Source organism: Camelina sativa, chromosome 1 (genome assembly GCF_000633955.1).
Source record: "Camelina sativa cultivar DH55 chromosome 1, Cs, whole genome shotgun sequence".
NCBI lineage: Eukaryota > Viridiplantae > Streptophyta > Magnoliopsida > Brassicales > Brassicaceae > Camelina > Camelina sativa.
The window spans coordinates 15,082,649-15,104,277 of record NC_025685.1 but is presented as its reverse complement, the minus strand read 5'-3'; the positions used below and the strand labels follow the sequence as shown (position 1 = coordinate 15,104,277).

General features: G+C 44.0%; 4 protein-coding genes across 7 annotated transcripts in view; all 4 read right to left on the bottom strand.

The window, feature by feature from the left end:
• LOC104791290 (ubiquitin domain-containing protein DSK2a-like) overlaps positions 1 to 2,440 on the bottom strand; it is a 5,881-nt gene extending 3,441 nt beyond the window's left edge. The window contains exons 1-2 of the mRNA XM_019228244.1: positions 1,970 to 2,440; positions 1,052 to 1,538 (exon numbers count right to left, since the gene is read on the bottom strand). Coding sequence (XP_019083789.1) covers positions 1,052 to 1,538; positions 1,970 to 2,198 — 716 coding nt within the window. The 5' untranslated portion in view covers positions 2,199 to 2,440. The remainder of the gene's footprint in view (positions 1 to 1,051; positions 1,539 to 1,969) is intronic.
• Positions 2,873 to 6,578, bottom strand: LOC104791301 (ubiquitin domain-containing protein DSK2b). Of its 3 annotated transcripts, none has more exons than XM_010517160.2 (9): positions 6,184 to 6,578; positions 5,073 to 5,858; positions 4,533 to 4,774; positions 4,342 to 4,455; positions 4,144 to 4,199; positions 3,697 to 3,725; positions 3,427 to 3,516; positions 3,166 to 3,335; positions 2,873 to 3,066 (listed from the first exon to the last, which is right to left on the bottom strand). In XM_010517160.2, the coding sequence occupies exons 1-8, from the start codon at positions 6,410 to 6,412 to the stop codon at positions 3,187 to 3,189; spliced, it is 1,695 nt and encodes a 564-aa protein (XP_010515462.1). In that variant the 5' UTR covers positions 6,413 to 6,578; the 3' UTR covers positions 2,873 to 3,066; positions 3,166 to 3,186. The 3 variants fall into 3 exon arrangements, with proteins under 3 accessions (XP_010515462.1, XP_010515455.1, XP_010515470.1); XM_010517153.2 differs by having other exon boundaries at positions 3,180 to 3,335; XM_010517168.2 differs by having other exon boundaries at positions 3,180 to 3,335; positions 3,427 to 3,510.
• On the bottom strand, positions 6,627 to 18,608 carry LOC104708332 (pentatricopeptide repeat-containing protein At2g17210-like). Its single transcript, XM_010424887.2, has 3 exons — positions 18,080 to 18,608; positions 12,018 to 12,021; positions 6,627 to 8,400 (listed from the first exon to the last, which is right to left on the bottom strand). The coding sequence occupies exons 1-3, from the start codon at positions 18,582 to 18,584 to the stop codon at positions 6,690 to 6,692; spliced, it is 2,220 nt and encodes a 739-aa protein (XP_010423189.2). The 5' UTR covers positions 18,585 to 18,608; the 3' UTR covers positions 6,627 to 6,689.
• Positions 18,692 to 21,232, bottom strand: LOC104791268 (probable serine/threonine-protein kinase NAK). 2 transcript variants are annotated; one of them, XM_010517117.2, is made up of 7 exons: positions 20,959 to 21,232; positions 20,705 to 20,854; positions 20,078 to 20,412; positions 19,824 to 19,959; positions 19,575 to 19,717; positions 19,365 to 19,488; positions 18,692 to 19,276 (listed from the first exon to the last, which is right to left on the bottom strand). In XM_010517117.2, exons 2-7 carry the CDS (start codon positions 20,781 to 20,783, stop codon positions 18,843 to 18,845), a joined length of 1,251 nt encoding a protein of 416 aa, XP_010515419.1. In that variant the 5' UTR covers positions 20,784 to 20,854; positions 20,959 to 21,232; the 3' UTR covers positions 18,692 to 18,842. The 2 variants fall into 2 exon arrangements, with proteins under 2 accessions (XP_010515419.1, XP_010515435.1); XM_010517133.2 differs by having other exon boundaries at positions 20,078 to 20,409; positions 20,705 to 21,231.

Genomic DNA, 21,629 nt, shown 5'->3' with positions numbered 1-21,629 from the left:
TTATTCATTATATTCTGCATGGCTGGTGTATTCATCATATCTCTAACCATGTTAGGGTTTTGAGCTAGTTGTTGCTGTGCCTGCTCAAGATCCGGAAGACCAGATCCAAATAATCCAGCCATAGCATTTCCACCACCCAAAGGATTAAATCCAAGCCCAGGGAACAAAGATTCTCCTAGATTCGTTCCTCCTAGATTTGAGCTATCATTTGAACCAACCGCTTGAGGAGCAGTGGTTTGGTTTGCAGCTGGAGCAGCAGGAGTTGGTGAAGAAGGCACAAAACCTCGAACCATATGAACAGTGTGATCAGCCTGCAAACCTATAGACAGAGAACGGAAATATTAAGGCTCATGATCCAAAACATTAAAACCTGGAAACTATCCAACACAATCACATCAAAGTTTATGACCAACAATGTAATATATAACAGCCATTAAGTATACATGCCAAAAGGATAAATAAACACAATTCACATTAGAAACCCTTCAAAATTGTATGGATCATAAAAACTTTCACCATTGACTACATCTCTGTATCCTTCCCATATCACAATTCATAGGGAAAGAGAAACATTAAACAATCCAAGCTTCTGCAATGAGTATCACCCCCACAAAAAACCCTAGTATAAATCCAATTTCAATCTTTCAAACCAAGCAACTAACTCAATGAGATTTCGAGCAATTAAATCCACAGAACAATAGAAAAATCCCAAAACGATAACAATCAGAGAAGAAGAGGATGAGTTGTTACCATAGCTGAGGAGCGTCTGATCGTCCTTGAGGATGCGACCTTTATAAATCAATCGCTGCTGATTAGCTGGCACATCGCTGTTCTGCGCAATCAACTCTTTGAAAGACTCCACCGTGGAATCGAGGCTCGTCGTAACACTAAATTTCGTGCCGTTCGAGCACCTGACGTTGACGGCAACAGCTCCTCCTTCAGCAGTCAGCGGCTGACTCGAATCTGCGTCTCCACCCATTCTAATTTCCAGATCCTAGTTCAACAAAACAAATCGCAGAGTTCGCGAAATCGATCGAGGGACTCAANCGCCCTATCGGTATTCCGCATCATTTCACGCATAAGCTCAGGGTTTCTGGCCGCCTCTAGAGTTTGGCGAAGGATGCTTGGGTCATTGAGCACATGACCAAGCTCAGGATTGCGATCTACAAGCTCACGCATTTGAGGGTTATTCATAATCATACTCCTCATAATTTCTGGGTTATTCATTATATTCTGCATGGCTGGTGTATTCATCATATCTCTAACCATGTTAGGGTTTTGAGCTAGTTGTTGCTGTGCCTGCTCAAGATCCGGAAGACCAGATCCAAATAATCCAGCCATAGCATTTCCACCACCCAAAGGATTAAATCCAAGCCCAGGGAACAAAGATTCTCCTAGATTCGTTCCTCCTAGATTTGAGCTATCATTTGAACCAACCGCTTGAGGAGCAGTGGTTTGGTTTGCAGCTGGAGCAGCAGGAGTTGGTGAAGAAGGCACAAAACCTCGAACCATATGAACAGTGTGATCAGCCTGCAAACCTATAGACAGAGAACGGAAATATTAAGGCTCATGATCCAAAACATTAAAACCTGGAAACTATCCAACACAATCACATCAAAGTTTATGACCAACAATGTAATATATAACAGCCATTAAGTATACATGCCAAAAGGATAAATAAACACAATTCACATTAGAAACCCTTCAAAATTGTATGGATCATAAAAACTTTCACCATTGACTACATCTCTGTATCCTTCCCATATCACAATTCATAGGGAAAGAGAAACATTAAACAATCCAAGCTTCTGCAATGAGTATCACCCCCACAAAAAACCCTAGTATAAATCCAATTTCAATCTTTCAAACCAAGCAACTAACTCAATGAGATTTCGAGCAATTAAATCCACAGAACAATAGAAAAATCCCAAAACGATAACAATCAGAGAAGAAGAGGATGAGTTGTTACCATAGCTGAGGAGCGTCTGATCGTCCTTGAGGATGCGACCTTTATAAATCAATCGCTGCTGATTAGCTGGCACATCGCTGTTCTGCGCAATCAACTCTTTGAAAGACTCCACCGTGGAATCGAGGCTCGTCGTAACACTAAATTTCGTGCCGTTCGAGCACCTGACGTTGACGGCAACAGCTCCTCCTTCAGCAGTCAGCGGCTGACTCGAATCTGCGTCTCCACCCATTCTAATTTCCAGATCCTAGTTCAACAAAACAAATCGCAGAGTTCGCGAAATCGATCGAGGGACTCAAAATCTCTATATAACCCTAGAAAAAAAAAAAAAAAATCAATGAAGACGAAGGAGACTCGAAGAAGCTCTTAAGTCGGTTTTTTTTTGTAGATTTCTTGAGGAAAGAGTGATATATAAAAAAACTTTTGGTCGAATAACAAAAATGAGATACTGCTGCAGAGAATTAAAGAGAGAGACATAGGACTTATTTTGTTGGCCAATTAAATGAGAATCGAAAAAAAAAAGACTTGCGCTTGAGAGAACGTATCGACTTGAACCGGGTAAAATTGGGTCGAACCGAGTCGGTTTGGATCGGTTTAGTTGAAATTAACTCAGAATTGGGTATGCAATTGACTTGGGCAATTTGGTTTTAAACTTTGAACCGGATTTGAGTTTTTATTTCTAGAAGGAACCAAACATTTCATTGTGTTTGGTTTCTTCTCTCTCTGATGTCTCTCCGTAATCTATTCTCTTACCAAAATGGCACCACAATAAATGAAAAAAACTCAGAGCAGCAAGTGGACACCACGCACTTTTATAGACTGCTGGCCCTAATCCTAAACTAATATCGAAATTTCTTGGGATCTCTGGCGATAACACATCTGAAGGTTACAGTACTCTATTAGAAAAAGAAAAAAAAATTGTATATTTAACCATTTCACATTCCAAGACAACTCTTACAGATGTATGTTGTAACAACTTCAAATAAAATATGAAAGATAACAACGACCCAAAGAGGAAGAAGAAGAAGAAGAAGAAGAAGATGACCACTGAATACAAATACCGTATTGATCCGGCTTTTCTATCCACAAGTTCTCGATTCCTATCATACATATAAAATTTTTAGAATTCCATAAATATAATCATTACTGAAACATATTCAAGCTGTTTATTCTATAACTGAGAAGCAAGATGGAGAGACCTCAGTTCACGAACCTGTGTGCTACTGCCCAATACTCCCCAAGAGTCGTTCTACAGCAGCGTTAACGTTACCATTTGTTGCAAGCAAAGCCCTTATGTTCTCTGCTCTGTCGTAGAATCCCATTTCCTGTAACTGTTGCAACTGAGTCGCGTAGCGCTCCTCGGGAGGAACTGTAATCAAATATAGACATGTTTCAATCGAACCATCTTAACAAATACATAAGATTTTTACAAAAAGGGTATAGTCCTAAGCAAAGCAAACCATTAGGTTGGTTTGTGCCACTCAGGCCACCAGCACCAAGACTGCCAAACATATTCATCAAGGCATCCAACCCCGCATTGTTGCCTGTCCCTACCAAAATAATTTACTCAGTAAGCTACAGATGATATACAATAACAATATATATATATATATGTGCCAAAGTGAAACAATCATGAAAGCAAGGAGAACCAAAAAGAGTATCTACTATACTAAGTGACCAGGATAATAACGCCTTTTTACTTCAGATACAGATAAAATCTTTAAGAGTACCTGTGGCAGCACCAGTTTGCCCCGGATCCCTACAGAGAATATAAACTTGAGAGCATGAATACGGATAAACGAAAATCAAAATACAGAGATCCTTCACACACTGATAGCTTTTGTTAAAAATGCAAAAATGTTTATGTCTCTGTTCAAGTTTATTCCAACTATTAGAATGCTTTATAGCCCCCCCCCCCCCCCCCCCCCCCCCCCCCCCCCCNTAATGATCAACCCAATAAATTATTCAAGAGTTGCTGCATTACTCATGATTAAATCCTTTTCTTAATTGATATAGAGATCGTTCAGAGGTTCATCACCAATAGAACTGTCTCCTTAGCTAGTTACACTATTGTCTAAACACGAAACAACCCAAAATACAGTTAAAATATATAACGGACATGTAACTCCTTAACAATGTTTAAGCACAACAAAACAGCAGAGGGTTTCAATACTTACTGGCTGGTCGTGTTCCTATTCTGAGACATAAGTGATTGTTGTAGAGTCATCATTTGCTGAAGACCGAAAATCAATGCAAACATCAGGTTTAAGAAACTTCACTACTTGAAAAATAGCTTAACGATACAGAAATGTTTTCTTTGGAGAGAGAACATATTTAAAATTCACATGCATGCAGACAATGGGGGAACAACTGACCTGCATCATCTCCGGAGAGCTAAACTGACGAAGGAAATCTGGGTTCTGCATCATTTCCCTCAACTGAGGGTTCGAATCTAGCATGGTTCGGAGTTGTGGGTTGAGATTCATAAGCTGGAAACAAGGGAAAACATTAAAGGCATGTTCACAATAGCAAAAATGTCTGAAGTTCAGATTATTCTGGGTGTTACCTGATTCATGTATTGTGGGTTGGATAGCATGCTATGCATCATCTGGGACATGGCTGGGTTTTGCAATAACTGGCCCAATTGAGAAGCATCTGGAGTGGCACCAAGAGGGGAATCCGCTCCAAGCATTCCAAGTCCACCGAGGCCACCAAGACCACCAAGGCCACCAAGGCCACCAAGACCACCAAGTCCAGGGCTTCTCGCATCCCCACCAGAATTTGCCCTTCCAGGGGCAGTTGTCTGGCCTGTTAAGTCCCCACGAATATGTTAAACAATGTTTGGTGCATTATGAGTAAAAGTTTAACAAGAAAGAGCAGCCTAGGAGCTTATCTATACACAAACTACTGATAACAACAAATTGTGAGAACTACATGAACTCACCAATGTAATAAAAAAAAAAATTGTTCCTGAACCAGTGTGGTAAACATAAACTTCCAATTTCTTATAAACAAGCCACTCTAACTATTATTGAAAAATTTGCATCCTTCAAAAGACGAGTAAAATTCTAAAGGAAAGCACGAAGATGAGAATGCAGTTATTTACCACCGGTAGCACCCCAAGGATTAGGTAGTGGATTTGCATTCGGAACACTATTCCCTGTACCCGTTTCAGCATTTGGTGTAGAAGAGTTATTAGAAGCATTGCTTCCTTGCGTAGTACCTCCCTGGTTTCCCAGGAGAGCAGCAAATGGATTAGAGCTTGTATTGCTTCCAGTATTTTCCGACATAGTAGTAGCATTCAAGAATGGTTCTTGGACATTTTCATACATACGCCTAAGCATGTTAAATCCCTCAGGCATAGACTCAATATTACTCATAGCTCTATCGGTATTCCGCATCATTTCACGCATAAGCTCTGGATTTCTCGCCGCCTCTAAAGTTTGGCGAAGGATGCTTGGGTCATTGAGCACATGACCAAGCTCAGGATTGCGATCTACAAGCTCACGCATTTGAGGGTTACTCATAATCATACTCCTCATAAATTCCGGGTTATTCATTAGATTCTGGATGGCTGGTGTATTCATCATATCTCTAACCATGTTAGGGTTTTGAGCTAGTTGTTGCTGTGCCTGCTCAAAATCCTGAAGACCAGCTCCAAATAACCCAGGCATAGCATTTCCACTACCCAAAGGATTGAATCCAAGCCCAGGAAACAAAGATTCGCCAGGACTCGCTCCTCCTCCTAGATTCGAGCTATTATCTGAACCAACCCCTCGAGTAACACTAGGTGCAGTAGTTTGGTTCCCAACGTTTGCTGCCGGAGCAGAAGGTGGTGCTGAAGACGGTGCAGAGCCTCGAACCATATGAATAGTATGATCAGCCTGCAAACCTAGGTATAAAAATATTCCACAGAGAATAAAAACATTAAGGGCTCATGACCAAAACAATAAAACTTGGAAAAAAAACTATCCAATAAAATGAGATCACAGTAACATATACTAGACATACTATTCAGGTAAACGTTTCCTTGAGAAACAAAAATTAAATTGTATGGATCATTTATTGTATCACTAAACATATTCTTCCCATCGCTATCACAATTCATACGGCAAGAGAAACTTTTATCTTTCCAAACAAGTAACCCTAAGAGATTTCAATTCAATTAGATCCACAGAAGAAGATAAATCCCCAACACAGAATAGTCAGGAAATTACCATAGCTGAGGAGAGTCTGATCGTCCTTGAGGATCCGACCTTTATAAATCAAGCGCTGCTGATTGGCTGGTACATCGCTGCTCTGAGCCACCAACTCTTTGAAAGACTCCACCGTCGATTCGAGACTCGTCTTCACATTAAATTTCGTGCCGTTGGAGCACCTGATGTTCACAGTCACAGCTCCTCCTTCACCAGTCTGCGGCTGACTCGAATCTCCCTCTCCACCCATTTCTAATTTCCGGATCCTAATTTAGTTCAACAAATCGCAGAGCTCGGGAAATCGATCAGGAGCCCTAACCCTAGATAAAAAAAATTGGACCAAGATTGAGAAGAAACAAAGCTCTAAGTCGGTTCGGTAGATTTCTTGAGGGAAAGGATATAAACTCAGCAGATTACGACAAGAACGAAACAAAAGACTTCCTTCTGTTTCAGAAACGAACCGGGTCGAGTCGGGTCGGATCACGTCGGGTCGGATTGACAGTCAGAGCCAGGAAATAAGGGTCGGGTCAATCGCAAAGGCCCAACGGGCTTATGTTTCTCTGTTCTATTGTGTCGTCTAACCTCATGCATCTATGAAGAATATGAACGACATCGTTTAACTCAGAATCACTCTGGCTTAACTTGTCTCCAGCCAAAAACCTCCTAGTTATGCTTCCTTCAAGAACCATGCTATAACCTGCAACGACACGAACCTTTCTCTCCTTCACTAACCTTCTCATGATTGCTACATCGTCCCATGATTTTTCAGCAGCAAACACGCTTGACGCAAGCAAATACCCTGAAGAACACAAGGGCTCGAGTTCAAGAACCTCAGCTACTGCCTCTGAGGTAATGATCCCATTTTTCAAATAGTTTCTGCAACCGCTTAGAATCGATCCCCAAGCACTAGCCCCGGTTTTTACGTCTCCTGGAAGGTTCTTGATTAATTCCATGGCCGTATCAATCTCTCCAGCTCGGCTAAGCATGTCCACAATGCAAGAGTAGTGTTGTAACGAAGGTTTGTGATCATTTTCTACCATTGATTTGAATATCATAAGACCTTTCTCCACCAATCCTCCATGATTACACGCTGATAACGCTGCCAGATATGTCACAGCGTTAGGTATGTAACCTTTTTGTTTCATTTCCTCGAACGAAGCTAATGCTTTATCCGGTAAACCGTTAATAGCGAATGCTAATATGATCACGGTCCAAGAGACGACGTTTTTCGAAGGGATTTGATCAAATGCCCTCCTCGCCATTTCTATGGCACCACATTTTGCATATGCATCAACAATAGAGGTATCAACTGAGATGTCACTGATGGCTAACCCTCTCCGGATAGCAATTCCATGTCCCCATTTGGATTTTCTCAAGTCTGCTGAAACTGAGCATGCGTTAAGAAGACTTATGACAGTGATTCCATTGGGCTTATCCCTCATCTGACAGAAGATTGAGATTGCTTCATCGGGTCGGCCAGAACGGGCTAATCCAGAGATCATACTGCTACATGACACCACATCCTTGTACATCATCGAATCAAGCACTGTTCTTGCATCATCAACAAGACTGCAGCTTGTATATGCATCAATCAAAGAACTCAAAGCCACTTCGTTAGACTCATATCCATGTCGGATCATCACGCAATGTACTGACTTGCAGGGCAATGGCTGCTCAAAGAACTTGCAAACCTGGAGAAGCGTCACGAGAGTAACTTCATCTACTTCAACCACCTCTTTTCCCATCAAACGAAACATCTCAAGAGCCTCATCGTACCTTTGGTTATGTACAAACCCAGCCAAAATCGAATTCCATGAAACAATGTTTCGACAAGTGGTCTCATCAAACACTCTAAAAGCTGAATCAACATCGAATCCTTTGGCATACATATCAATGAGTGAATTGCGTACAAACACATCTACCAAATCAAAACCTCTCCGTATCGAAAATCCATGAACTGATCTTCCCAAATCAGTATCCTCCAAAACCGCGCAAGCCTTGAGAACACTAGTCAAAGTTACACAATCAGGCTCTGTTTTCGCCTCATTAACCATTTCTTTAAACAACTTCAATCCCAAAACAGGTTCCTGGCTTTGCACATAACTTCGAATCACCACACACCATGAACTAACATCTCTTTCAGACATTTCATCGAACAGTTTATGTGCACTCGAGGGATCACACTCTGAGTACATACACAAGATCGAGTTTTCAACAGACGAAACCCCACAGAACCCACTACGTGTTGATGTCCAGATCAGTACAATTAGAGAGTTTTAGTTCAGTGTTTGGAGGGTCGAAGTTCTCTTTTATATATGAATAAGTCAGGCTACAGTTAATAACTACGAGCTATAAAACGACGAGAAGGAAACAATTATCAAGCTGAGAGCTCGTCGAATCGGTACTGCGAGAACCTGTTCTCTTATACGAATTCCTTTTCCGTTTTTCGTGTCCTCTCACTGTACGCTGTACATTCACTATTTATAGATTCCTGTGTCGGTTCGTCATCTGAAAAGACTAAAATACCCTGCTCGACCTATTTATAGATTCCTGTGTCGGTTCGCGGACAAATATCGGGAAACTAGAGAGTCGCGCGTGGGCTTTACCGTTTTCCGAAAAACGCGGTCGTATCGTCACGCGTTTATATTGTCGCGCGTGACATCCGAAAGTTGTAACGTCGCTTCGATCCTCGAGTTGTAATGATGATTTCTTCAGGAATCTTACCTTCAACCCTATAATTACTCCCCCGTTCCTTATTTTGGCTTCATTCTTCTCCATCGGTCGTTTCCTCAGCTCGTCGTCTCAGGTACTCTCTTCTCTCGTCTTCTAGCTCGTCTATTATTGTTTTTCTTGAGACTATGGCCTCTCCCCGGTCCACTTCGTCTGATTCTTTGGCGGCGAGCCATCTTCGTCAGAACACCTCGCCTGATTCTAGTGGTTCGACTTGATTGGATCGTCGTATGGCGAGATTTCCGACGAATAGCGACGTTTCCTCGGGATTGTCGTCTGACTCCGACGCAACAAATTTGGTCGAACTAAAACATCGCATCTTCTCCGACGCGACAGTTCCGAGCTCGTCAGCCCTTCCATGCCAGATCCCTTCTCTCATCGATGAAGATTTTGACGAGCCAATCGTTCCGGCAAGTCGCATCATCGAGCACCAATCTCACCCATCGGCTGCCGAACCCTCTGGAACTAGAGTGTCTGGTCTCTCTTTTGTTCCCCGATCTTCTTCAAAGCGCGACTCGGCCCGCGTGTCCGTTCAGATCGGCGAAATCGCGGTCGATCCGGTTATTATTATCCCCAGGCATGAGCAGCGTCCTTGGGATGTTCCCGAAAGGTTTATCTGTCTTTCAGAGATGCTCTTCACCGAGTCTGGGGTTACTTTTCCCCTGTCGTATTTTGCTAAGCGCAAAATGGCGATTTCTCAGTTCGCTCCGGCTACGTTCCAGAACGCGGTAGGTATCTTGATCCTGGCGAAGAGAGCAGGGGTTCGGCTTTCGGTCGGTCACTTCGAAGAACTAACCCGTCTGACAGCGTCTCACAGGAGCAAGAAACCTGGAGTTTATTATGTCAGTTCGCGACACCATCTGCTCGTTGAAGGGGCGAAAGGGAAGACCCACAACTGGGAAGGGTCTTATTTTTTCTTAAAAGTGGTTCCGGGGGTCGTCGAGGATCCTGCGATGCCTTTATTTTCTGGGTGGAACCTTTCACCTGGTAGTTCATCTTTCTTTGTCAATTGTTTTCGTCCTTCATATTTTTTGTCACTTACCCCGTTCGCTTCTTTGCAGTTGTCATACCGTGGTGCCTTCTTCCGTATCCTCCTGCATTTCGAGCTGATATGGAAGCGATACGTGCAGTGGGTCCGTATATTTGGCCAGGCTCTTTACACAGGAAATGAGGTCGTCCTAGAAAACAACAAGCTCCTCGACCGACAGGTAAGTTGCACTTTTTTTTTTGGTTCATTGACGACCTCTTTCCCTTTTTTTTTTAAACAACTTGATTTTTGTGCAGCTAACACGATGGGGAGACTTAACATGGATGTTCCCAATGTGTCGGCTCGCTATCGTCAAGCATCCGGTCCGTCTGCAACTTCTCCACCTCCTCCTCTTGAGGTCCAACCCGAGACTCGTCCTTCTGGGGTCGACTCGTCGCGAAGATCTCCTCCAGCTTCCCGCGATTCGCGTGTGGCTGAGATTCGAGCTGGCAAAAGGCCGGTGCCGTGCTCGTCTCCCCTCCCACCAAATCTCCTAGATCTTCCCGCAGGAGCTGATTCCCAAGGAAAAAAGCATGCGGGTGACTCCAGCCGTCGGAAGGAGCACTCCTCGCAGAAGAGGACAGATCGATCGGACCCGTCGAAGCGGCAGAGGACCGCGGATTATCGGTGGGATTTTTCGCACACGTCGGCGACCCGGGCTTTCCCAAACGACTCGGAGGCATGCACCCAACTGTTTTGCAAGATCCATTTTTGGTCAGGTCGTCTGAAGCCGATCGAGAGGATGAAGGAGGGCAACAAGATCATTGATGTGGCGAATACCGCCTTCGAGGTTTGCAATTCGTCGATTGATTTTGGGCCGATACGGCATTGTTGTTATCTTTTGTTGGAACTTGGTTGTTTTTTTTTTTGTTTTTTTTTTGCATTGAGGACCGTCTTTTACCATAGACTTCTTATTTCTGCTTAGCTCGTACCGACCTCATGCCTCTAAAATTTCTTCGTGCTATTTCTTTAAACGTGCGAACTTTTCTCGTGTCGCGTTCATATAATTCAGGCTCTTCCTTGGGATCGACCGAGATTGTTGCGTCGCTTTGCAAAAGCAAGGTCGTTGGAGGAAAGCGTGATTTCGCTTCCCTTTGGTTGGGATCGACGGGATACTTGCTTAGTCGGCTCGCCTATGAATTTTCGAGTAGCGATTCGTCCTCATTACATAGGTGCGATGCGATGGTCGACTTACCCATGAATGTGCGAGTAGCGACTCGGCTTTTTGTATATAGGTGCAACACGCGGTGGTCGGCTTACCCATGAATGTGCGAGTAGCGACTCGGCTTTTTTTTTAATATCGGTGCCACACGCGATGGTCTGCTTACCCATGAATGTGCGACAAGCGACTCGGCTTTTTTGTATATAGGTGCGACACGCAGTGGTCGGCTTACCCATGAATGTGCGAGTAGCGACTCGGCTTTTTTTAATATCGGTGCGACACGCGATGGCGGCTTTTTTTTTTTTTTGGTAACGCATGGGGTCATTTAATAGATGCATTTTACGAGGGGCGCGATTTATTGCATCCCTCGGGAATACGCGCTGTTCAATCCATAAATTGTTCATCCAGCCTTATCTTTTTTCATTTCTAATTTCCTTCTAGTCCTCTCCTTTATTTGTTTTGGGAAAACACGTTGCAATGCTTGTAACGACGAGGTCGGCTTGGTTGAGGGGGGCGCGGGAACGGCTCGCTGTTCGATCTGAAGATGTGATTCGTTCGGAACTAGAGTATTATCATGCCCGAATTCAACGGCTGTGAAATTATGTCGTGGCGACGCGTCGACAGCTCGAGCGTCTTTTCCAGTTTTGTCGTATAAGTGGGATTGTGGAGCATCTCGAGCTTCTGATCGATGAGGGGCTGTTCGTCCCTAAATGGAGATGGGAGCGACTGCTCGAGGAGCGTTCTTGTTGCGAGGCGTTACTGAACAAAGCGGTGGTTCCCGATCTTGAGGAGGGCGACCTTGGACCCATTGGTACTAAGCCATACGAAGAGCACGTGGAACTCGATGCGTGCCGAACATGGGTCAATGTGTTGCGGCAGTACATTAATCAGCTTAAGAGTACCGATCACTTCTTCTGCGAGAGTACTCGTGTTGACGAACCTTCGAATGTCGACCTGGGGATTGAGTAGCGGGGCCTTGTCCGGGATGCTTGACAGCGGCGATCCCATTTTCTTATTGCTCTTTTTTTATATATTGCTTCCGTTTTGAACTATTTGGCGGGTTGGGGTTCGGCTCCCCTTCATTATAATTTTCGGGACTGCTTTTATTTTATGCCTTTGTTTTATGTTGGTGTGATTCGAGATTGCTGATAAACACAAGGAAAAATAATATATTATTGGCAGCTGCGTCTCGTAAACAAGACTGCCTACGTACCCCCGATCAGGAGGGATCAAGACGCTCGTAGTTCACTTTACATAGATAATGTGATGCAAAAGGTTTTAGATGCATGGCGTTCCAGGAGCGGGGCACTGGCTCGCCGCTCATTTTAAGGAGCTCGTAAACACCGGGATGGACGACTTTGGATATCTGGTACGGGCCTTCCCAATTGGCTCCCATTTTGCTAGCATTGAGCTCGACAGTGTTCTCGAAAACTTTTTGCAAGATAAGATCTCCCTCGTCGAAGTGCCGATAGTGGACTTTCTTGTTGTAGTACTTGGCGGCGGCGAGTTGGTAGTTTTGGATTCGTAGAAATGCCTTCTCGTGTTCTTCTTCCAGCTCGTCTAGCCTGTCTAGAATCATCTGGCTGTTGAGTGTTGTGTCTTGGACGAGCATTGTTCGGCGAAGGCTTGTACTTCCGACCTCAGCGAGGGTTTGGTTCGTAGCTTGTCGTGGGGTTGTACGATCGGACCAGAGCACTCCATCGAGTTCGACAGCCCAAGCGCCTTTCTTGGCGTCCATCCTCTTCTTGAGGCCGTCTAATATGGTTTTATTTGTCGCTTCGGATTGTCCATTTCCTTGTGGGTATCTCAGCGTTGATTTCCTTAACTTGATTCTCCATTTTGCACAGAAGTCTTTGAATTGCAAAGAAATGAATTGCGAGCCGTTATCGGTGACTATTTCATAAGGTAGGCCATGGCATCATATGATATATTTCCACACGAAAAGCTGGACGTCTTTAGCTTTGATGTTGGCGTAGGACCCGGCTTCGACCCACTTAGTGAAGTAATCGGTGAGGACGAGGATATATCGTTTCTGTCTTGACGCGGGTAGCGGGCTGATAATATCCATTGCCGAGCGCATAAATGGGTATGGAGCTACGCCAGCTCGTAGAAGCTCGGTCGGTTGGTATATGATGGGTGCGTGACGCTGATATTTCTCGCATTTGGCCACGAATCTTTCTTAGTCGGAGATCATTGTTGGCCAGTAATGGTCGTGCTTCTTGATTCGTAGTGTTAGGGCTCGTCCACAGCATTTGGCCACGAATCTTTCGTAGTCGGAGATCATTGTTGGCCCTCATGGGTTTCCATCATGACTCGTTCCGTATCATCGCCGTGCAGGACCAACAGTAAGGCTCCGGAGGAAGTCCACCGAAGCAGGTGCTCTTTCATCAGGGTGTAATGGGCAGCTTTCGTTTTCAATCGTCCTGTAGCCCATTTGTCCGTCGCTACGTCGCCGTCTGCGAGATAATCGCGTATTTCGACTCGCCAATCTGTCTAGTCGTTGACAGAAGGAGGTTCGAATTGCTGCTCCGAGGTGGCGACTTACCCGGAGAGTCTGATCTAGTTTGGGAGGTGATGGGCGAGGCAGGTTGCTGCTGGAGTGTCCTTGATGCTCGGCGTATCAATGCTTTCAACTGGTATGATACGTCGCAGGTCTGGGTCTACTAGGGCATCAGCCAGAGCATTTTCCACTCTTCGGATCTTAATGAGTTCGAACTCATCGAAACGTTTGGACAGAAGTCTGACGATGTTAAGGTAGGCAGCCATTGGTTCGGTTTTGGTGTCGTTCTCCCCACCGAACTGACTGGTGACAAGCTGTGAATCGCAAAAAGCCCTGATTTGCTTGATTTGCATTCCGCTGGCAAGTTTGAGTCCGGTGATTAGTGATTCGTATTCGGCGACATTATTGGTGGCTTGCAACCGAAGTCGGAAAGATTGTTCCAGAATTTCCCCGGTCGGGGATGTTAGCCGAACGCCCACACCGGAGCCTAGATGGGAGGACGCACCGTCGACATGCAGGATTCACTGTCCATCTGTCGGGTCGGACGGTGTAGGCTCGACGCCGTCTAAGGGTAGTTCAATTAAGAGTCAGCTAACAGGGCGGGTGAGATACTCGATGTCGTATTCGCTGAGTTCGATCGCCCACTTTGTTAATTGCCCAGATTGATTCGAACTGTGTAAAATAGATCGCAAATGTTGATTGGACAGGGCGGCGATGGTATGCGATTGGAAATACGGTCGGAGCTTTCGTGCCGAAGTGACGACTGCTAGGGCAACCTTCTCCACTGTTGGGTAACGGGTTTCGGCCTCGTCGAGGGACTTGCTTACATAAAAGATAGGTCGTTGCTCTCCTCGGTCGTCTTTGACAAACACTCCGCTGACTGCTGATGTGGAAACCGCGATATATAGGAATAAAATTTCGCCAAGCTCTGGCTTCGCAAGTATTGGAGGTGTTGATAAATAATTCTTCAATTTTCCAAACTTCTCGTGACAGGCCTCATTCCATTCGAACTTTCCCTTGGTCTTTAGGAGTTGATAGAAGGGGAGGCACTTGTCTGTCGACCTGGATATCAAACGATTCAGAGCAGCGATTCGCCTGGTTAATCGTTGCACTTCTTTGGCGTTCTTGGGCGAGGGGAGGTCGATGATCGCCCTGATTTGCTTCGGGTTCGCTTCGATTCCTCGCCGGGTTACCAGGTAACCCAAAAAATTCTCCCGACTTGACTGCAAAGGTATACTTGGCTGGATTTAACTTCATCCCATACTTATTCAGGGTGTCAAAGCATTGTCGGAGATGAGTATTATGATTGTCGGCGTGCTGCGACTTGACGAGCATGTCATCTTTATATACCTCCATGGTTCTGTCGAGCTGTTCGGCGAACATCTTGTTAACAAGTCGCTGGTAAGTTGCTCCGGCGTTTTTTAGGCCGAAGGGCATTACCTTGTAATAGTAGGTGCCTCTGTCTGTGATCAATGACGTTTTTTCCTGGTCATCCTTGTGAATTATAATTTGGTTGTACCCCGAGAAGGCATCCATAAAGGTCAGAAGTTCGTTGCCAGCGGTTGCTTCGACGAGCTGATCTATCTGTGGTAGTGGGAAGCTGTCTTTGGGGTAGGCTTTGTTTAGGTCAATAAAATCCACGCAGATTCGCCACTTTCCGTTTTTCTTTTTGACGACTACTGGGTTGGCCAACCACTCCGGGTATTTTACTTCTACATTGGATCCTGCGCTGAGTAGCTTGTCAACTTCGTCATTGACTGCTTGCGATCTCTTTGGGCCTAGCTTGCGTCGTTTTTGCTTGACTGGCTTGTGCGTTGGATCAGCGTTGAGCTCGTGTGTTGTGACGGTTGGATCGATTCCTTTCATATCAGTTACATTCTATGCAAACGTTGAGATGTTTGTCCTAAGGAAGAGGATCAGCTCGGTGCGCATAGCTTTGGTTATTTCCGTTCTAATATTCACACATCGTTTTCTGTCGGCCTCGTCGAGGCTTACTTCTTCCGTTGCGGCAACGCCCTGTTGGATCGGGGTCGGGCTTCCATCGGTCGGCGACGAGTCATCGTTGCCGACCTGCTGCTTTGACTGCTATAACTTCTTCGCTGTACGGATCTTGTGTTCGATCAGGAAGCAAGTCCTCGCGCTCTGCTGGTTGCCGCGTAATGTGAACACTCCTTTAGGTGTTGGGAATTTCACGCACTGATGGTGCGTAGATGGGACTGCCCTCATCTTGTGGAGCCACGGTGTTCCGGGAATGACATTGTAGATAGTAGGCCTGTCTATGATGGCGAACTGGGAATACCTTGCTATTCCTCCGACAAAGATCGGCAGATCGATGGTACCGACTGACATGAGATGATTTCGCTCTCGCCGATTTCCATTTGTGCTAGGACGTTTCTGAAGATCACATTTACCGAGCTTCCGGTATCGATCAAGATCCTCGTAACCTCGCTTTCTCCGATAAACAGTTCGACGACTAGCGGGTCGTTATGCAGGAAATCTAAGCCTTCCAGGTATCTGCCTCGTCGCCGCTCTGGTCAGCGAGTGCTTTGGAATCTTTTACAAACTTTCGGGCGATATTCTCAGCTCGCTTGGAATCAGTTTTTTCGGGTCGGGTCATCTTGCTTCTGTCATACTCGACAATTATTGCAACTTTTTTGTTCCGCTCCATCAGGATCGTTTGGAGGTAACGGCACTCCTCGGTTGAATGTGTGTTACTCTGATGGTAGTCGCAGTATTGAGTTGCACTACTCTCACCTTCTTCCTTTCTGATATATTTATTTTCGCCGATTGCGAAGGTTCGGCGTGTTCGGTCCGGGTTTCGGGAGAAGTGCTGGTGCGGCTCGACATGTTCAACCTTTGGAGCTGCGACCGTCGATGGCTTGGCTGCGACGCTTGTTTCTGTGGCATGCTTCTTTGCGTTGACCACCTTTTCTTCTTCGACTTCTATATGCTTCGCAGCTCGCAATAATGCGTCAGCTATGGTTTCGAAATAGGTCAAGGACAACTCTTCTTTAAACCGGGATTCGTACCACAACGCGTTTTTGAGTGTGACGATAGCTGCGGCGTCTGGAATCGAGACGTTCACGACGAATTCCTTAAAATTGCCATTGAAAGATCGGAGTGATTCGTTTCGCCCTTGGGTTAGTGCGTACAGGTTTGCGTGGGAGTTCTTGTTTTCCATCAAAACGGAAAACTGCTTTGAAAACTCTGTTATCAGTTCCTTGATACTATCAATCGACCCGGATGGGAGCCGCGAAAACCAACTTAACGCTGCCCCGGTCAAGTACTCAGCAAAGACTTGGCATGCTCGAGCATCATATTCTGTCGGGCTGAACTGCAGGGGGCCGAGTGCTACTTCGAAAGTGAACAGAAAGTCTCGGGGGTCGGCTGTCCCGTCGTAGTAACCCAGCCTTGGCTTGACCGCTCGCTTTACTGGTGTGGTTGCAAGCCTTATCGAGAATGGGGTTCGCTGAGTTGCCTCGAGCATGAGATCTACCTCTGGTGCTCTACTCGTCGCTTTATGAAATATAGTCTCCATTTCTTGCATCTTTTCCCTAATTTGCTTCAGCTCGGCATCCTTGGCGTTGTCGCTCTGTTCAACGATACACGGGTTAGGGTCGCGCTCGGATCCGCCAGTTCCTGCAGACGGCCTTGGCATCATTCCTGCCGAGAAAAGATTCGTCGAACCTTGTCGGATGGCCTAGATATGGTTGATTTCCTCCTTGGATCCGACCTGTGTTGCGGTTAATGCGTCCAATCGAGTGTTGGTTCGCTGTTGGTCGAGGCGTGCTAAGATCTCGCGGAATAGCTCATCTATGTTTGAGACGGGCTGGTTATTGATCAGGGCGACTTGCACTGGGTTCATAGTCGGTTTTGTGATCGTCGGGCTCGCTAGATTGCTTGCGATGACGAACGCTTCTGGACTCTCCGCTGTAGCAGCCTTTCTTGGAGCTTCCGGGGTTGGGAGGACCGCCTGTCCTACTTGATCCGCTGACGGGGTTGTTGTTCCCCCTGACGATCCGGCTTCCTTGCTCCCTTCCTTCGTGGCTATGGTCATCTCGCGTATCTGTTGTAGGTCCGTTCTTCAAACTTTCAAAGAGAATCTCGACTTGGCTCCCCCTACCTGGCGTGCCAAATTGTTGATGTCCAGATCGGTACAATTAGAGAGTTTTAGTTCGGTGTTTGGATGGTCGAAGTTCTCTCTTATATATGAATAAGTCGGGCTACAATTAATAACTACGAGCTATAAAACGACGAGAAGGAAACAATTATCAAGTTGAGAGCTCGTCGAATCGATACTGCGAGAACCTGTTCTCTTGTACGAATTCCTTTCCCGTTTTTCGTGTCGTCTTACCGTACGCTGTACATTCACTATTTATAGATTCATGTGTTGGTTTGTCATCTGAAAAGATCAAAATACCCTGCTTGGCCTATTAATTTCCTTAGGCCTTTTCTAAACTGAGCCTGTTGTTGGGGTGAAATCCACCCCTAACACTACGGATCACATATCCATGAATCTCCTCTCCATCCAATCGTAAACTACGGATCACATGAACCAATGTTGACACATTAGGCTCAAAACCCCAAACTCTCGACTTCGAAAACCACCATAACCCTTCTTCTTCAAAACCATGATCGAGAAGCCCAAAAACTATAACATTCCAAGAAACAGAATCTCTAAAAGTCATACAATCAAATTCTCGTATCGCAGAGCTCAAGTCTCCACATTTCATGTAGAAATCAGCAATCGAGTTCCCAACAGAAACAAAAGACTCAAACCCTCTCTTCAACAAACTCGCTTGGATACATCTACCTTGAAACAGCCACGAGAGTTTACCACAAGCTTTGAAAACGATGGGGAAAACGAAAGGATCGTTAAATTGATTTCCAGCTCTCTGTATCTCTGAATACCCAGTAAGCACTTCCCGCCATCTTCCATTAACGGAAGCTTGCTTAATCTTTGATGACAAAGCTTCTAGCTTTGAACACAAGTGTGATCCCATTATACCACACCTAAAGTTTCAAGCTTTCACAGCAGAGTTGTGTGAAAAAATGGTTTTTCATAATCTGGTTTAACCGTTTTAAGCAGTTATTATATTACACACACAGGTACAACTACAAGTACAGCATATGTTCTGTTTTCTCTATTTTGGTTGTTCCATATAGTAGTAGTAATACATACGAATTGGGTTCTGATGATCTTTTAACAAATACAAAACTTAAAAAAAAAAAAAAAAGAATCTCGTGGCTTCAAAACAACACTAACGAGCTCGAGCCATGGTATGCCTAGGACGAAATGAAGAGAGATGTTGCGGGCGATAATGGCCTTGTTGTTGACGGACGGATGGAGAAGCAGCTCTAGTGGTCCTTCGCTCTAACGGTTTCTCATTAGCAGCTTCTATGAGTTCAAGCGATTCCACAACTTCTTTCATCGATGGACGGTCCTTAGGTTCGGGTCCAAGGCATTTTAAAGCCAGTTGAGCGACTCGGAAAGCGGATTTGAAAGGGTACTTTCCTTCTAGACGAGGGTCCATTATGCTTCTTAGTTTTCTTCTTTCGGACAGATGAGGTTTAATCCATTCGGTTAGATTGTGTTGTCCGGTGGGACGAGTAGGATCAAGCGCATGTAAACTAGTTAAGATCTCGGCCAAGACAACGCCAAACCCGTAAACATCGCTCTTTACATACAAGTGACCTGTTAGAACCAACCAATATATTCACATAAACTGTCTTGTAATGAAAAACCAAAAAAAAAACAAGAAGACAAGAGAATGTACAAGTACCTGTAGCAACATACTCAGGAGCTGCATAACCTTGTGTACCCATAACCCGTGTTGTGATGTGAGATTGACTCGCGGAAGGACCTAATTTCGCTAATCCAAAATCTGATATCTTTGCGTTATATGACTGCATCAAGAACAAAACAAGTTGAGTACCATGCTTGATGATTTGCTACAACATCAAAATCCATAAGCGATCAGTATTTTACTTACCCCATCAAGTAGAATGTTTGAAGCTTTGAAGTCTCTATAAATTACTTGCTTCTCTGAAGCGTGCAGGAACGCTAATCCCTTAGCTGCTCCTATTGCGATCTTAAGCCTTATCTCCCATGAGAGCGGCTGAACAGAAGAACCCCCTGGAAGAATAAAAGCAATTTCAAACCATGCGGATTGGGAGATCATCCCATTGAAATGAGTTGGTGTATGTATAAGAAGAAGATTCTGATTAAAGAAGGTTCTTACTTCGGAAGAGATGATTCTCTAAACTCCCTTTCTGCATAAACTCATACACAAGAAGCAACTCTTCACCTTCCAAGCAGTATCCCAATAGTTTCACTAGGTTCGGATGAGAGACCCTCCCAAGAAAATTTACCTCACACTGCACAAAAAACCAAGTAAGAATCCATACAGTAAAAAAAAAAAAAAAAACTCCACATTGCATATCAAAGAAAATTACAATCCCATGATTCATTTGCTAAGCTGACTTTACTACTCACTTGCCATTCCTCGAATCCTTGGAAGCTTTCAGCATTCAGTTTCTTAACAGCAATCACGGTTCCAACGCTTTGTTTCCCAGGCGCCTTATCTTCAAGCCAGCCTTTAAAGACTTTCCCAAATCCTCCTTCTCCAAGAACATTCTCAGACTTGAAATTTCTTGTTGCAGCTCTAAGTTCTGCTAAGCTGAATATCCTCAAATTCGGAATGGGAAGTATCTGTCCCTCGGGATAAGCATCTTCACCACTTGTCACAGAGAACCCACTATTGCTAGAGATGTTACTTCCCCTTGATGTTCCTGTAGTCGTCGTGTTGTTTGATGACTTTAAAGCCCCTACTTCCAATTACAACCATAGGAAAAAACCAAGTCAAGCCCACAAAACACAGAGTCACATAACAGAAACACAAACAACAACAAAAAACACAGTCTTTTGATCAAAGGTCGAAACTTTCAGAGAACCCATATGAGATAACACCAAAAGAACAGTCTCAAATCCAATTAACAAAGGCTAAAACCATACACAGAGACGTAAAAACGTAACCTTTATGCATCAAACAAACAAGTACAACGTATCACGCAAGTTTAAACCAAACCCAGATAGGGAATTCAGTAGATTGAGAGAACAAACCTGAACTGATGTTACCAGTAGAGGTAGGTGTTGTTGTAGGAGGAGAAGAATCAGATGAAGAGCTCCAACAAAGTCCCATCCCAACAAAAGAAAAACTAAAGCCAAACCCTTTGTGTTACCCTCTATCAAAATAAATAAGTATCTGTAAATCTTAAAAAATCAAATACAATTCTTTGTCAGGCATGATTATTTATATGAAGTCAAAGAGAAAGAAAGAAAAAAATGGCGTGTGAAGCTAAAACAGAGTACTTTACAAGAAAATATTGATGGATAGAGATCGGACAGGTATCGTTTAAATTGGGTGTGAATGATTAGAAGTAGAAGAAGAAAAAGGTTATAAAGATAACTTTTTTATTCTTTTCTTTTTCAATTCGACGAAATTTCTTCTCTGACAAATTTATTTATTGTTATAGAATTTGTGGTGAGAGAGTTTGTTTTGTTATCATGAGAGCATTGAAGAGAGATGAGAGAGAAGACTAAGTCTTTACAAGAATGGTGGTGCAAAGGATTTTTGAGGAAGAAAGAGTGGTTTTTTAGTTTTGAGGTCCAAGTCAACTCTAGAGAAAAAATGTTTCCATGATGAGACTACCAAATAATGAGAAAATACAAATTATCCTATGTATTTTTCTTCATTTTTGATAAACTTTATTTTTACTTTTCAACGAAGTCACTATATCTTTGAAATTTATTTTACGTTCACCTTTTAAGCTACTCAAAATTTCATAAAATAATACTCTCGGTTTCTTATTATTTAATTTTAAACTAATAACAATTTAAAATTTTAAATATTTTTAATGATTATTTCTTGAAATTTACAAAACATCAATTTTGGTGGGACAAAAAATATCTCAAAACATCAATCTTTATAAAATAGAAAGAGTATTAGTATTAATATTAAAACGTTAAACTAGAAAAACATATTCAT

Coding starts and splice junctions, on each gene's coding strand:
- LOC104791301 (XM_010517160.2), bottom strand. CDS start 6,412: ATGGGTGGAGAGGGAGATTCGAGTCAGCCGCAGACTGGTGAAGGAGGA. Junction 4,200..4,341: donor GCTCTCCGGAGATGATGCAG/GTCAGTTGTTCC, acceptor TTCGGTCTTCAG/CAAATGATGACTCTACAACA. Junction 3,517..3,696: donor GCAAACTGGTGCTGCCACAG/GTACTCTTAAAG, acceptor TTATTTTGGTAG/GGACAGGCAACAATGCGGGG.
- LOC104708332 (XM_010424887.2), bottom strand. CDS start 18,584: ATGGGATCACACTTGTGTTCAAAGCTAGAAGCTTTGTCATCAAAGATT.
- LOC104791268 (XM_010517117.2), bottom strand. CDS start 20,783: ATGGGACTTTGTTGGAGCTCTTCATCTGATTCTTCTCCTCCTACAACA. Junction 19,960..20,077: donor AAGGATTCGAGGAATGGCAA/GTGAGTAGTAAA, acceptor TTTTTTGTGCAG/TGTGAGGTAAATTTTCTTGG. Junction 19,277..19,364: donor TCCTGAGTATGTTGCTACAG/GTACTTGTACAT, acceptor TGGTTCTAACAG/GTCACTTGTATGTAAAGAGC.